Source organism: Mixophyes fleayi, chromosome 9 (assembly GCF_038048845.1).
Source record: "Mixophyes fleayi isolate aMixFle1 chromosome 9, aMixFle1.hap1, whole genome shotgun sequence".
NCBI classification, from domain to species: domain Eukaryota; kingdom Metazoa; phylum Chordata; class Amphibia; order Anura; family Limnodynastidae; genus Mixophyes; species Mixophyes fleayi.
In genome coordinates, this window is record NC_134410.1 from 67,411,929 (window position 1) to 67,429,139 (window position 17,211).

Genomic DNA, 17,211 nt, shown 5'->3' on the forward strand with positions numbered 1-17,211 from the left:
TTATCTTGTCCAAGTTTATTCCAGTTCCTGGTTCTGCATTATTTTTATTCTGATGTCTGGATTACAACATACAAATCTGCTAGGTTATGAATGTCTTCATATTAGACTCCTGGGGGTAAATGTATCAAACTGAGAGTTTTCCGGCGGGTTCAAAAAACCAATCAGATTCTAGCATCATTTAGTTAGTACATTCTACAAAATGATAACTAGAATCTGATTTGTTGCTATAGGCAACATCTCCACTTTTCAAACCCGCCGGAAAACTCTCAGCTTGATTCATTTACTCCCTGATATCTGGTGGCTTCATTCAAATATGTCTCTCTTTGTCTCCTGGCTACTGTCTGCTTTTGTGCATCTGCGAGCTATTCACACATAGCTCAACTCAGAATCCTCAATCACAGACTGCGGTAACTATCTATTGCTCTTTTGAGGGGCTTTCCAGTGATTACTGGACTCTGTGTTAATTTGCATCACTCTTGCTTCAAGAAACATACTGCATTATCTTGCCTTGCCAAAAACTGTATAATCTGCTTCAGTAGAATGTCAAGATATACTGTGTATTATCTTGCGTTGTCTAGACTGAATATCTGCTTCAGTAATTCCTCAAGAGATATTGTTTATTTCCGTGATACAGCCAAAGATCTGAATTTCATTGTGGCAATCACTTATTTCTGCATTCAGTTTTTATAGTTATCCTGTTTGCTCCTTGTCCTGCAGTAAACATAATGTGCATATCTAACACACAGGCTCTCAGCATGTCAGGTAAAGGCAGAGGGGAGAATGGGAGGATTTTACATTACACAAAGCAGAAAGAGCTCAGAGGGGCATTCCAAAGGCTCTTTGCTCACTACCTTTTGTGCCATATGACTGTGGTTGCTACTGAGCAGAATTATAAATCATTAGTAGCAGTCTGAAGAAACAAATAAAGGGAAAATGGTAAATAATAATATGTTCTTATCTTTTTTTCATGAAGTTGTTGCTTTTAATTGTAATAATTTAAAAAGCATGTAGTTTTGCCACTGTGTTTTATGTGTATTTGCTAGGATTTTACTGGCCCCAAACAATTGAGTTTATGGTGCACTGTTCTTTCTCCCACAGGCAAGTGTGACTGTATTGGTTATGAGTGACTGCCATAAGAATTAATTATCTGTATTGGTGTTATGATATCATTCTGAACAAGTCCTTACATTCTCCTTTCCATCTCTATTATACTTCCTTATCTTTTTGCCAGTTTAATTTTTACAGCATTCTAAATGACATATTTCAGATGTTCAATGTACCCTTAGTTGGACTCACCGTCAGTTGGTTTGGGATGCATCAAAATAAGTGGCAGTTCCACCGCTACATCACTAAGAAACCAAAGAAGCATGTTAGAATTGAAGCCAGCTACCATACAAATAAGCATGAAACAATTCTAGAAATCTTCAACCCTCCATCCTACAGTAACTGGTTAAAGAGAAAACTTCTACAAATCAGAGAAAAACTTAAGTCACTTTATAAAATATATAGTACAAGGCTAATTTGCAATGAAAGCATTATAAAAACAGAAATGGGTATAAAAGATGCATGAAACACGAGTATTAAGCCAGTTTTCTTTAACATACATTAAATAAATAGAAACATTGAACCATACAGAGCTCAGGTCCACACTACAAGGGTACTTCATGTTGACTCTGTATTTAGGCTTTACCACTGATTACACTCAGGAGGCTCTTACAGAAGCTTTTGGTGATTACATTCGTTAGTAGGATGGATAAGTCCTGGAGCTCAGCTGTCATGCCTAACGATCTGTTTGTACCCAGACTGGGTTATGTCTCTGGAGCAGAACTGGTGACTATGTGCAAAAAGGTGAGTGACTTGATTAGGTTCCTTTGCATGGAAGAGAAAGGACTGGCACAGATGGTGGTTTCTGCGGGTTCAGGAGACTAGAGAATATGAATGGCACTGGAGAGTGGCAAGTAGTGAAGAATAGCAAGATAGTGATCAAATTTAGTAAAGGAAACCAGTCTGAAACTGGATTGCAGACTGCACTCTCTGAGCAGGAATAACTGAGAAGAGTGCAGACTACTGCAAACCAGGTTGACATCTGAGGAATCAGCATTCCACTGGCAACAGGTTAGGGTTCCAGGAAGTCCTTTTATACTAACTGCTATCACCTGATTGGAGGCCGCAGTCAGCTGAGTTGAAGCAGCACTCTAACTGGCTGAGAGGGATCAGATGAGTGGATCCAAATGGCGGCACCTAAGAACTGGTTTTGGAGGGATATCTGGCCTGGAGATAGACTGGGCAGCATCCTGCAGAGAGATCTGAGACCAGCACAGCCTGCAGACCGCAGGAGCAGCTTAGGAAAACAGTGAAGGGGTAAGTAACAGGACCTGAGAGCCTGGTGCATGACATCAGCATTTTAAGCTGGATATGCGTCATGTGCAAAGTAATAATTAAAGGCCAAAGTCTTCTACTAGTTAAAAAGACATCAATGTGCATTAGACTATAACTGCCCTAGGAGCTGGAATCTGTTTGTGACCCAGTCTATTATGACAAGAATCTTTTTAACTTCAGATACAGTGGGATTGTACCTTAATTGAGTGTATCAGTCAAAACCTTCCCTATAGTAAAGTGTTTGTACCATTTCCTAGATCCTCAGTGCTTGCGACAATGTGAGGTTAAACCCAAACTGTTAAATACTGTTCTAATTCTCTTCACATGTTTGGGTCTGAGATGCTTTTGCCCTTGCACTTGAGCCCTTGCCTGTTCATGCTCCTCTCTTTGTGTACATTATAGGGGAGAGGATCTTGCACATTTTATGATGTTGGTCCTGTTGTGATCCGATGATCTTTCTTCCCATGAGCACGCCTTATCAACTTCTATTTTCTCAGCTATGCGGCCATTGGATTGCAAAGACAGCTGTAAGCACACTCCTGTACCTGAGCATCAGGTATACTTCAATTGTTTTGTGCTGCTATTTTATGCAATCTGTTATCTTCTCTGACCATGGCTCGAATCTGTGCTGCCGGTCCTGATCTTTAGCCTGTTCCCAATTATGTCTATTTCTCTTGTCATTAGCTGCCTAGTGGGGCAAGCCTTAAACAAGTTCTTGTACCTGCTGTGCCTAAACAGCCATTCTATACCCTGAAAATTCCTTTGCCACCTTGTTTCAACTGGGATCAGGCATGTAGTGGTTTTCTCAATGACTGTAGTATACAGTTTGTGCTACAGTCTGGAAAATTCATCTTTGAGCATTACAAAGTGTCATATATAGTTTCTCTACTCTATCCAGGTGTCATCCCTTTGGGAAAGGAACAAACCTATTTTACACAATGCATTGTGGCACCAAAGACCACTTCTGTCAGCCAGTGTCCCCAGACAATGGCAAAACCTAAATAACTCTAAATGAGACCATTTGGGCCATGTTAACAACTCTCCAATTAATAAAATATAATCTAAACAATCTCTTTATGTCCTGATCACACACTGCAGTTTGCCACTTTATTATGCTGCCCTCAGTTTTGGAGGGCTGACGGTAACTTTATTGAACATTCCTGGTTCAAGTATCTTGTTATTCCTCTCGAGGAGTTCCTATAAATAGCAGTCAAAGTGTAATTCCAGGTGGGTCTATTTACATGAAAACAGCCCCCCTCAACTTACAAGTTGGGGTTCTGAGTATGAAAAAAAATGTCTTCGTAGTGTTAGACCTGTTTTTTTTAGGCCTACTTTGGCTCCAACAACACCCTCCATTCATTGATTGGAGTTCCAGTCATAATCATTCTTGGGGTGTGTCATGTTTTGTCTTCATAAAATTAAACTTGGTCCATCCATTTCTTTGGCAGTAGTAAATATTCATTCCTCTCTTCCTTCTGGATATTCAGAATTTTGGTGATGTAAATACAAATCTGAACTGTTCTATACAATGTTCTTTTGAATGTGCCATCGATTTAATTCCAGGTACCACTACTCCAAGAGGTCTTTCTGTACATAAAGTCAAAGCCATGTGAGAATACTTTAAGGAAAAACTGGAAAAGGAATTCATCTGCAAATCTACGTCCCCTGCCGACATTGTTTCTTTCTTTGTTGAGAAATAAGAGCATCCTTTAAGATCCTTTATTGACTATAGGCAACTGAGCAAAATTACTGTAAAAATTTCTTAAACTAATCTTGGAATTCTTTGGTCCTGTTTCATCAAGGCACGTATCTTCTGATATTGAGCGTATCATACGCGAAATCACTCTGCACATGCCCAGAATCAGCAGAAACGTCACTGAACGCAGTCCTGTTCCGTGCATCTTCGAGCGCAAAGGATACTTACTGCAGCCTACGATTTCAGGGAGTGACCTGGGCGGGGAAGGGGCGTTATGACTTAGTGAATTTACAGTAGGGGTGTGCCAAACTCAAGCGCACGCAGCCACGTCTGAATCCAGCTCTGAACATCTGAAAGTTACTTGTTTTTCTGGCACATCTCTTGCTCCAGCTAAAGGGCTAGTCTAAGTCCCAATGAATGGTGACAGAGCTGATAGATGACAGTCCCGTATGCTTGTTATAACTTATAACATGTGTTTCCAATCGCAAGCAATTGTAAAATTGTATTTTATGCTCAGTAGTCATTAACAACATTCTAATAACTGTATTGCTGAATTCGGGCTGACACAAAGCTTAAATATATGTACATATAATACTGAATGGAAGACTGCTTTGAACACATGCAATGGTCACTACTATTACCTTTTTTAACCTTTTGGCCTGTGCAATGCCGCAGTTGTCATTCAATATATTGTTAATTTAATTAACCAGAACTATATTGATCAATTTGTTGTTGTCTATTAGATGATATTCTGATTTACTCTGATTTACTCTAGTCTCAAATTACTCACATGTCAAAGTAGTTCTCTAAAGCTTTTGAGGAAATTGATTAGATGCCAATCTTGAGAAATATGTTTTTGAACAATCGCGTATTCTGCTCCTGGGCATATTATTTTTAAATCCAGTGTTCAAATTGGCTACAAACTATAGGCCAGAAAATTACATAATGAACCCTGGGACGTGCAATTTTTTCTCACCAATTTATCAATAATTATTCCTATATCATTGCTTAAATTTCTACTCTCACAAAAAGGAGTATATTCTTGAATCTGACCTACAGAAGTATTGCCTTTCATCTATTTCCATGAAGTAGATAGCTCTTGAATTGGAGTAGGAGCAGTCAAATCCCAGTGCAAGAAACTTGGTTTATGGAGATGTAGAATTTATAACTATGAAGTTTGCTTAGGAGGAATGGAGATATCTTCATCTTATTACCAACCTCATGGAGTATAACATTATCCAAAATCCTCAAGAGGTCCTTTTCTTGGTTTGATTTAATCTTCAAGAGCCATCACATCATTGATCCTTTCCGCATTGTGGCAGCTACGTCCTTGAGGGGTCCCCTGGCAAAGACCGTATACTCATTAGGTTCCACATCCCAGATGAGTCAGCACCAACTACTAGCTTCAAAAAGGGGACTAATACTACTGCTGTGACAGAAACTTTCTAAACTTGTGGCTAAAATTTTAGAAACTTTTAGCCACAATTTAATCCATTGGATTGTCCGACTCTGAGTCCATGGGAAATACACTCTGATTTTTTATTGAATCTTTTTAATTTGACAAAGGAATGCAGGATCAGATCCATATGTGAGTTCACAGAAATGCATGATGATAATAGGACATTTCAGATGGAAGGGTAACTTAAGACATCTAAATGGGATCTTGGATGGAGAAAAGAGAGAGAAAGTGGTGGTGTAAAAAGCTGAGAGACAGAACACCTCTATTCAGTGTTACACATTGTCTTGTATAAAACTGTGTGGTCATCAACTTTATATCACGAAAGCTCAAGTTGAGGAGAAAATATAACGCTTTAGGAATACTGGAAATCCCTGCTAAAATGGAGATGATGAGTCCCGTTGCCGCGTTTTATTGATTCCATATTGTTCATGTGCCAAATTCTATGCAAACTGATGCGGGAGAGCTTATTGGCTACTTGTAGTGTTACCAATATGTCTTATTAACCTGCACTATGCGATTTTGGGGACTGGTAAGGATAGTAAGTACTACTTTGGTGTATGGGAAATGAGAATGCCAGTAATCTTTTAAATGAATTGTTGAAAGTCCAGTCAATATTTTTGTAGCTTAGGAAAAGTCCACCAAATGGTGTCAAAAGTTTCTGATTGATGACATCTTCTCCAGCAATTACCATTGATAATAAAGTTTATAAGCATTTTCCTTTATACAAACAGAGCTTTTTGGATTTAACTATGCTTTAGTCCTCAGGATCGAGGGTCACCTTCTGTTAATGTGTTTGGGACCCATCTCAAGGTGCTGATGCCTTCCTTTTGTGGAATGCCTGCACGAGACATGAACATTTCTGAATCCCAGACAGTCTGGGCTTAATTCCAGTCTGCCTCTACCAAATCCGTTAGATATAAGAAATATTTTACTGATAAATATAATAGGCCTCTTCCAGAGGTGGTAAGGTTTGGCTTTGCACTAAAATTCATCATGACACCTCAGTGGTGTCACAGGCGCTGGATAATGACTGAACACACACATGTGCCTGTATTACCCTGTATTGTTTATTACTGTGTTTGTCCCCAATTGTAAAGCGATACGGAATTTGCTGGCGTAATATAAATAAAAGGTTGATGTTGATGATGTGTGCTTCCATTCGTTTACAAATTTATTACCCCCAACACCTACCACAAAGGAGTGTTGCATGGGGTTGTTTACTTCTAGGAGGGGCATTTTTTGTGGGCCCAATTCCCATAGGGAATTCTGCTCTGTGCTGAACAGGCTACAGCTGAGTTACATTATGAGAGGGGAACCCCACACTGCGGCTTTCTCTGTTACAGTGTCACCAGTCCAACCTGTCATAGCCTAGTGCTGATAGTGGCTTTATCAGGGGACACCATGTTGTTCTTCTCACCAAATGTGCCACTACCAACCAAGGCGTAATCGTTGGTGCTGAGAACTCTTTTTTTGGATGGGGGATGTGAGGAGGTTCGTCCATTTTTTAAATTATTATATTTTGCTTTTTTACTAATCTACATTAAAACACCAGTCTTTATCATCAAGATGTCAATGATTTCTGGTGACTCAACAACATGATGATACGCTTAATAGTGCAGTATCATGTTTTAAGCATTCATACGCAATTAAGTGTATATGCTGATCCGTGCAACTTGGCATACATGTAAAATTGAGTGTCATTCTGTGAAAACATTTTGCATTTGTATTTTGGAATCAAATGCGTTCACACTCTGCATCAGGCCCTGTTAGTGTATGTGAATTAAAATTTTAATTTTGAACTTGTAGGAAAAATATTTTGTTTGCTGACTTTTTTATTTTATTCAAAAATGTCTCCAGTAATTCTAGTAATTCCAAGTATGTAAATCACATGCTATTAATATGTTGATTTTGATTCTTACCTTGAAGTGAGGTCACCCAGAATGCTAGAAAAGAAAATTGAGAAAAGCCGTTATTCTGGAGGGCAGAGACTTGTTTCCCTACGTAACACCAAATTGCTCAAAAATATCTTTAGAGTAGTGAGATAGAAAATGACAATGTACACTGTCTAGTAGTCTGTTCTTCAGTATATCTGAAGAAATACTTTGGACATCACATCCTGGAGATTCCTCACCTTTTACTATTGTAGAAATCAGGCAGCAGTGCTCCCTTATATCAGTGACAGTTTGATGGTTGAGTGCTCCAGAAGCTGGGTACTCTGGAGCCAGGGGTGAATTCAAATGTTGTTATCATTAATACTCATCAATGTTAAGTAGACAGTGGATCACCCGATTGGAAGGCTGCAACAAATGCCTAGCAGTTTGTCTAGGCTTGTGACACATTCACTACACACCTCACACTGACACAATGAATATTACTGGCAGCTCCTTTTATTCAGACTTCTTGAGCACTCATCATTGCAGCATCCTCCTGGCAATCCGTGCATTGCCAAGAGGATGTCCAAATGTAAACACCCTCATGGAAATAAGAAGATAATAAAGAAGAGAAGAACAGTGGACAGAAATAATTTTGTATTTTTTAATATTAAACCATTTTTAATTAAAGCATCTTAGGAAACCTATTCTTTTGCCCTACTACATATATATTTCATTATTTTTTTCATCATAGCTCTCCTTTAACTACTTTTGCTTGTGTTCCAACAATAAATAAGCCATATATCTTGATGGATGCTCAGGCACAATCTAGCATCTATTTTTTACTGTGCAGGTTTGTAAAAGGAAGTGTACGTTATAAATAGGACCAATTTGCAACCATATGTTTTATTCTTTCTGACCTCTTGTACTATAAAGGGATTTACAGTAGTTATATATTATTCTGTTCTGTAATTTCCTGTTTCCCCAGTCTGCACCAGTATGTTTTGCATTTAGCCATTGTGTATCCCTTACTCTAATAGTTACCCATCTGTGTCTCTCATCTCTGCCCGGCCCACAGTCTTTTTCTTGGTCACTATATCCTTTATATAATAACCACATCCAGACTTCTAAGCCTAGAAATTTCAGATATGGGGGGCGGGGCCTGAGTGTAGATTATATATGTACTAATAGTTGCAGTGAAGTAGTAGGAGCTAGCTCTATGCAATTAATTTGCTAAGTACTCCTCAGCTGTCGAACTACTCCTGGAGATTTTTTTACTAAACTAAGATGCAGAAAATGAAATCAGGGGCAGTTTGGGCTGGGGGCAGGGGAGTCCTGGCAAATTTTAGCCAAGGGGCAAGACTTGACTTAGCAGCCTATTAGGAACATTTTAAAGGAAAAAAATTGCAGGTTGCCCAGTGACCCAGCCTGAGGATGCCCTCCCTGGCTGGGGGCAGAAGGCATCTGCCCCCCGGCCCAGTCCCATAGTGGGCTACCTTAGGTTGAGTCGCTGGGCCACTTGCATATTTGTTTCCTTTAAAATGTTCCTCATACGCTGCTGAGTTGGGTATTGCTCCCCTGGGCTAAAATGTATGGGTGCTTATGATAGCTGAGTTAATGAAGATACTGGGTATTGGATGGTTAGATTTTAGATAAAGACAACAGTTTCCTGTAGTGTTTTTAAGTATGTACTACAAGCTGGAGCATTTATTTTTAGCACACTCTGTATGTATACCCATGTATGTGAAACCAGTATACTGCAAAAAAAATAGCTTGAAAAATAAAACGCAATTAATGTCCAACAAATCATGCTTAGAAACACTGATTTCATTATGTTGAGTTTAGAAAAAAACATTTGAGGATTGTGCCAGTGAACTTGGCAAAGGAAACAAAATAATGGGAAAGAAAAGACTATGGGGCTGTGCCCACACAAGAAAGGCAGAGAGGTACTATTACGAAGCATGCTATGTAAAAATAGAAATACACTTTTGTGTACTTAGGTTACGTACCCTCCTCTGGACACCATCAAATTAATTCGAACTTTATAAGACACCAGGATTCCCAGCACTTCTTTATCCATTCCTGGGCGCAGGCTGGTAGATTAAAAACAAGATGATTAAAACCATGAAAGTGTATTTAATAAGTATGGGAATAGGTGATTGAAGAAATATAGCAAGTATAAGGTACACATTTACATTGTCGATGACGCCAAATTGGTGTCTCCATGCTTCAGTTTGCCATCCAGTGCCAGACCACGTTTCTCCTGGTTATTGGCCAAGATGGGAGTCACCGAGTATGATCGGGAGAATGAGGAATTTGCTGCTACAGTATCACTATAAAGAGGTGAGATAAAGCGTTAGTGTTGTGCAATACACCTAGGTTTCCCAAGCAGGGCCGCCATCAGGTGGGTACAGGAAGTACAGCAGTATGGGGCCCAGCAGCAGAGTGGGGCCCCGCCAGCCCTGAGCCCAAACAAATTTCTTAGGGGAGGAGTCTACCACAGTGAATTAAGGGAGGTAACTGGCGCCATTTCTAGGCAGCAGCTTCTCCTGAGATGTGAGAGGGGGTGTGGGGAGAGACCTTTGCGTGTAACTAAGGATGCAGCAGCAAACCCCCTTGTAGGCAGCATGTCTGCCTCCACTCCCGATGTCAGGGCCCCACAACTGCCGCCATTTGCTCCAGTCCCAGCCCCCAGGTGCCCGGCTCCCAGACAGAGAGCCGCAACAAGGCAGATAGACTCCCTGCAGTATCGCTGATGTCATGGAATTAATAACATCACAGCGCTGTCAATAGACGGGAGCCGAGAGGTAACCGCTAGAAGACGTAGAGAGGTAAGTAGCTACTGCAGGGGTTAGATGGAACCGGGGATGATCTGTGCCTGAAGAGAATCCGGGGAGGCAAAAGTTGGCTAGAGAATAATTTGAAAAGAGGGTGGGGTGAGAGAAGGAAGGAGGGGGCCCTGCCTGTTACAATTGTACTGGGCCCCGCAATTTCTGGTGGCAGCCCTGTTCCCTAGGTTCACATGTGACGCCTCTGGAAATAGCATATATTTGGGAATTTCCAGTTACTGTAACTATGTATAAAGTCCCAACAGTGTATACAGATCCCCATGTTTACAGCTTATTGTTTTGTATGTAGACAATTATGTCTGCACACATTTTCTGACATTACTACTGGGGACTGGCAGTTTTTACAACTAAATCCTTTGTGCTCATTTACACAGAATGAATTGTTTATTTATTGACTTGTCAACTCATAAAAGGAGAGAAAACAGACTAAACAATCGATGACTGAAATGAAAGTGAAAGCAGTGTAGTTACCAGATTTCAGGAAAGTAGAAATATATTGTTAAAGATTTTTGCAACATTAACAAAGTTACCTGTGAGATCCAGGCAATCTGCCACCAGCAGATAAATATGGAATTGTATACTATTTATCTGTAAGGTTTAGTTAAACTTACTACTATTAATGCTCATGAAATCACATGAGCTTACTGGAGGCGTTGAATTAATCTACTGTGGTAAAATGAAATATCTGCATTACATAGCAATATAATTAAGGCTCGCCTGTTGCTTACACATAGTGATTTACATTTAGGATGTGCACTGGATGCGTAGTGCCATAGATGGTCCACCCAGTGCACATTAAGATGATCTCACTGTTATTATTATATATGGCACTTTAGTGTTTTTGAAGATTTCTTCTTTCCTCTGAAATACAATGGGAAGGAGCCAGATGCAAGAGAAGATCCCACCCCGCTGATGAAAAGATCACATCCTTCTGTGGAGTGGCAATACCTGTGCATCCCATATCAAAGTACAGAATGCCCCGAAACATGCATTCATTCAACCCTTAAATCTCATTTCAATAATCTTTCTTTGTCAAATGAATCTCGTTTTTGCCCTTCTTTGCAAGATTAGGTGCATCTGCTCTGTATTTATCGAGGAATGTTCTCACTCTGCCCAGCTCCTCCAATTGGCCAGTGCAAACATCGGCAGTACAATCCCATACATTTCAATTTAAGTGCACTTATGCAGTAGAGGCACCACAACACTAGTTTGTGGGTTCAACCACAGAATGCAGTTACATTGCCAGGGACCCATGTGAGTTATTAAACTGCATATTCCTATGTTCTGGTTCAGCCCATAAAATAACAGCCCCAGTGATGTTCCTGGGAATAGATAAGCTGTATTCTCATGAATTTTAGTTCAACCCATGTGTATGCGATAGGTGCACTTAAAATACTAAATAGACCATTGGAACATCTCCTGATTTGGAAGATAGTATTTTTCAGCATATTATCCATTATACCTAATAGAGAAAAATGATATGTATATTGTAGCTTTTATATAAATTCAAGCTGTATTGTGAGTAAACCAGATGACTGTACTCATTATTCTTTTATGTTATTAATCACATTCTCCTTTGTACACTCACTTCATATCCTCACTGCAAACAGTCTTGGAGTACTTGTCCAATGAATACAGCACCACATCCGTCACCTGTTCCACTGCGGAGAGTTATGGAAAGATAGTGACTTTCATTTTACATAATTCATTTTAACTAATATAAATATACGGAACAATTGAAATCAAAACAATTATTATATCAAAAGTATTATATTTTTATTAAAAAACTCATGCAAATGTTTCCATTATAAACAATAATTCCTTGTTCATGAACATATTAAAAACTAATATATATTATTCATACTTTGAGTGCATTGTGCCCTTCCTCTCAGTGTGTAACACAGGTTCTGGTTCCCACTCTTGTGAGCATATGAGTACACACAGTTTTATTGTGACTGCTATAGGGATGAGTGATTACCAGTACATTGTGAGAGCATATAAACTGCACCATATTTAAAACACATGTTTTAAAATCACAAATATTAAGACTTTAACCCTGTCTGTGCAAATATTTTGTGTGTTGTGTCAGATTAGCTGGTAGTAACTAAAAAAAAAAAAAGTAGTGTATTTACCTAACGAATGTTGATTTGTTTTTCTCTGGATAGCTGGGCTTTCTTTCGGTGCAATAGTTGAGTGAATATGTATATGGACAGTGTATGGTAAAAATAGGGGAACAATTTAAAAAAAAAATTATTTTATTCTGCAACTCCTAACTTTTACAGAGATACCAAATATGTGTGCTCTATTGGAGGCTTGATGGTGTTTTGTACCATAATAAAAAGTATATGTAAAAGAACCTAATTAATCTAATTTATTTTTTATTCCATTTTACTCACTTTTTAAACTTTTATAGCATGTGTTTAAATGTAATACCATAGACTTGGATGTTGTAAACATCTAAGTCCATGCTAGCAGAGATGAGCTTGGTCTAGACCCAGAATATGTCATTTATGCAGGAAATACTGAAGATCACATTAACAGTTTGTCCTGCAGAACACCATGAAGACTCATGGGGATAGCAATCTCTGGGAGATATTTCTCCATTTGTATAGTTATCAGTCGGATGTCCTGAAGGTTTGCTGATAGCAGTTTACATGCAGGCCAGGGGCTTTCTGACCTATTGAAGTTTTAAGAATGCTGAGAAAGAAGTGAATATCTGATTACTAGATGTTTACATCATGAGTTTTCTAGTTAACAGGTTAACAGATAAGCTGTTTACAGACAGATTTATTAATTAATTCATGGGCAGGGCCAGTGATGTCACTAAACTCATAACTGACATTCTATACTTTATCATTTGAGCTTTTTGTCCTGTAGCAAATCCCATTTGTACACTACAAGAGTCCACAGAATAGCAATAGTTGCTTATTTTGCAGGAAATCAGAAGTGAGAATAGTTATACTTTATTTTTTGGCAAAGCTGCAGTGGAAAATCAGGGTAAGAGTGAACCATATATTTCACCATTGTGTTTCATATATGAAAATATTATCTTCGGGGCTTAGGCCTTCAAAAGAGTTAATCTGCTGCAAAAGTAGTATACCCACTCATTAGTATATATATATATATATATATATATATATATATATATATATATATATATTTTTTTTTTCCCTTTGATTTATTGCTGACCATTATGAATATTTCATTTGGGACATGAACCATACGCACACAAGAACACCCTGTAAAATCCTATGTGCACACCTGCGATCTTGATCTTCTTTACAATCTTATTGGTTGTGTTGTTGATTTTTATATTAACAACGATGGGTTCACCGTGATAATGTATCTATAACATAGAGAAACAAGAAGATTGCAGTAATATAGAGATAATTCATCAAGACAGACCAACTAAATGTAATTCTGACAATTGAATATCTAATGCCCTAGAACAAAATGCAGCTATCTGTCTATCTATCTATCTATCTATCTATCTATCTATCTGTCTATCTATCTGTCTATCTATCTATCTGTCTATCTATATATCTCACATTACGGTAGGTATGTTCCAATTTGCTGGAAATTCAGCCAACAGCGAAAATTCAGACTTGCTATTTGGGTGCATGTGGTCAGTCATATAGTAAAAACCAGGCAGCACATACAAATGGTCTCTCAGTATGTGAGCAGAACCACAAACAGCTTTTAGTATTGAGCAAGTCTTAACAGAAGCTGAGAAAGAAATTCTTCAAGACAAAGACCTTGCCAATCAAAAATTGGCTGTGAGTTAAAACTGTGTTGTTAAATGTCCAGCTTAGTAACTGAACTCTTTAGGTCTGTGTGGGTATCACACTTCTGTATTTCTATTAGACTTACTAAAAATGGGCCCACATTCGTTAAAAGACTCGATGCACAGATAGACCCTAGTTAGGCATATTGGAAAAAGATAAAAGTAAGACAGTAGTGACAGGTATATTTGCGTGTCACCTCCTTGTCTAGTGAGGCTTCCAGCTGCAGCGGTTTGTCGGACATCATGAACTGACGTGTAATTTCTGCACGTGGGGCTGCTCCTGACACTTCAGGGGCATACTGGACTTTTCTAATAATGAGGCGCACTGTATTCCTGGTTATGGGGAGAGAGTGGTAAATATTACTAATAGCAGAAAACACCCTTTGCTTCCATCAATGAACGCCCGTAGATAGCACAAACACAATGAAGATTATGGGAAAATATCACTATACATTAAATTATACAATAGTTCTTTAATATATGACAGATCACGTTTGGTACACATATGCATTTTGTTCATTTTTTTCTTATATTATTGCATTAGCTTATCTAAAGCATGCAATAAAATGTGTAATATATGCTTGCATGGCAATTGTAAAACTATCACATCAGTCAAACCAATGCTTTTGTAATAGCCAACTAACTGAATACTTCATCAGTAGAATGACCAGATAACTATGTTCTGCCAATTGTTTTAAGAAATCGACAAAAGAAAATTTAAATGATTTCCACATGAATGTATAATTAAAAGCATGAGTATATTATACTATAATTTCTCTCTGTCATTCAAAGTGTTGAGGGCTGAAATGACTGGTGCCTTAAATACTTCTAAATACTGGTGGGACTCCAGAGTCTCAGGTGGTGGCCAAAAATGTAGAAGTGTCGGTATGGAAAATGAATGGAATTTGATAGTTTTACAATGAAGGCAGTAGGAGAAGTGGCGGTATGGCATCCCACCCTACCGGCATATGTCAAAACATGCATGCACCAACAATGACATATTGTTGAAGTGTTACTGAACTAGTTTCTTTTGGAGAAAAAAATGTAAATGTTAGCTTATTTAATACCTTTTGTGGACTTTCTCCTCTACATTTTCTGCACAGAATCCTTTCACCTCAAAATCTACCCCACAGGGCTGCAAGAGAAGAACAGTCATTAGGACATGGAGCTAACTGAAAATTGCTAAGGTAGGATGACAAATGTATTCTGAATAATGTTTAAATCACCTTGCCCAAAACAATCTTTAAAAGTGCTCTCTTAGGAAGGTTTAGTCTTAAACAATTAGGGCTGATCTGGTCTTTTAACCAAAAGCATGAACACAGTTCAGTGGGACAAATTTCTCTGTATCAATAGAGATACAGATAATGGGACCAAATGAAAGGCTTACCTTATTTTTTTAAGTTTAGCAAAATTTCAGAGTGAAATTTGAAAGGTATAAATAGTAACTGAACAGTTTTTTGTTTTATGGAATTCTGTTTTAGTTAGTTGTTTATTATATGTGATTCAGCCAAATAAGATTGTTACATGTTTAGATTTTTTTGTGTTGTTTACAAAAAGGGGTACACAACAAATGGCCTGATGTTGGCCTGTCGATCAAAACAAAAAATAGTTCTGGTTTTGCCACTGGATTGCCCACTGGCCTGTTGCAAGCACTCTGGCAGTTGCAAAGTTCAGAAAGATAGTCCGACTTCAGGTAACATGACCATGGTCTATTTACTATGCTCTGCAGTGCTGCTAACAAAGCATTGCACTGAAGTGAGCTGTAAGAAAACCGTCCCTCCCCTCTTCCCTCCTGGACTTGCAGGTCTATTTGCTGATTATTGGTTGGTTCTGAACCAGTCGGTGTATCAGGCAGGAAAGACTTTGATTGCTATAAACATATTATTGGCTCATAGTGTTCAATGTTTAATTTGCTCTGCACAGTGGATGGTTCAGAAGAGGAACAGTGAGCACTGGATCAGCAGGAGCTGGAGGGAATAAGAAGAGTCATCAAAAGAGCAGTGTCACTCACCGGACTGTGAGTGCTACTTCTCGTGTGTTTAGGAACCGTGGCCGTCCACCATCCTGAGGGTCTGCGCATGTGCAGCCCTTTCAAACCTTCAGTTCATGTTCCTTTTAGTTAATTGGCTGATCAGGCAACACTCCCTATTTAAAGCACCTGAGATCAATACCTCGTTGCCTGATCTTGGAGTCTCATTCCCCATGAGCCTCTGAAGGTGTTCCTGTGTTTCCTTGTGTGTTCAGCTCCTGCTGATTCCTGTTGTTCGTTTGTGGTTTCCAGACCACTTCATCTTCCCTGTGTTTCATCGTGACTGCACCAGCTGATTCCTATCCGCTGCCTCTGTGCTACTTCAGTTTGCAGCACACTTCAACTCTCCCGTGTTTCATCGTGACTGCACCAGCTGATTCCTATCCGCTGCCTCCGTGTATCTACAGTATCCTGCACACTTCAACTCTCCCGTGTTTCATCGTGACTGCACCAGCTGATTCCTATCCACTGCCTCCGTGTATCTACAGTATCCTGCTCACCTCAACTCTCCCGTGTTTCATCGTGATTGCTCCAGCTGATTCCTATCCGCTGCCTCCGTGTATCTACAGTATCCTGCACACTTCAACTCTCCCGTGTTTCATCGTGACTGCACCAGCTGATTCCTATCCGCTGCCTCCGTGTATCTACAGTATCCTGCACACTTCAACTCTCCCGTGTTTCATCGTGACTGCACCAGCTGATTCCTATCCGCTGCCTCCGTGTATCTACAGTATCCTGCTCACCTCAACTCTTCCGTGTTTCATCGTGACTGCTCCAGCTGATTCCTATCCGCTGCCTCCGTGTATCTGCAGTTCCCTGCTCATCGCTACCCTCCAGTACTCCTCGCGTCTGCAGCCAGCTGATCCGCTCTCCGTGCTTCTACAGTGTCTCTGCTTGTGTCAACTCGCCTGTCTGCAGTGGATCAACGCCCCGCTGCTTTCATCTCGTCTAGATCATCTCTACTCGTCAGTGTTCTCTAGGTGTCCAGTTCTATATACTACTGCTTCCTGAGTATTGTTTCTATCCCTGCTGGTTCACCTACCTGTGCGCTACACCTACTAGATTACCGCTTCTACCCTCCTGGGACTTCGTATCCTGCCGGCCTCCCGCCGTCCAGGTATCTCTGCACTTCTGTCTGACAGCC

General features: G+C 39.5%; 1 protein-coding gene across 1 annotated transcript in view; it reads right to left on the reverse strand.

Annotated features, from left to right (window-relative positions):
* ARR3 (arrestin 3) overlaps positions 1–17,211 on the reverse strand; it is a 61,176-nt gene that overhangs the window by 23,281 nt on the left and 20,684 nt on the right. The window contains exons 8-15 of the mRNA XM_075184515.1: positions 15,106–15,173; positions 14,236–14,371; positions 13,516–13,600; positions 11,843–11,915; positions 9,601–9,738; positions 9,415–9,498; positions 7,454–7,477; positions 1,297–1,349 (exon numbers count right to left, since the gene is read on the reverse strand). Coding sequence (XP_075040616.1) covers positions 1,297–1,349; positions 7,454–7,477; positions 9,415–9,498; positions 9,601–9,738; positions 11,843–11,915; positions 13,516–13,600; positions 14,236–14,371; positions 15,106–15,173 — 661 coding nt within the window. The remainder of the gene's footprint in view (positions 1–1,296; positions 1,350–7,453; positions 7,478–9,414; positions 9,499–9,600; positions 9,739–11,842; positions 11,916–13,515; positions 13,601–14,235; positions 14,372–15,105; positions 15,174–17,211) is intronic.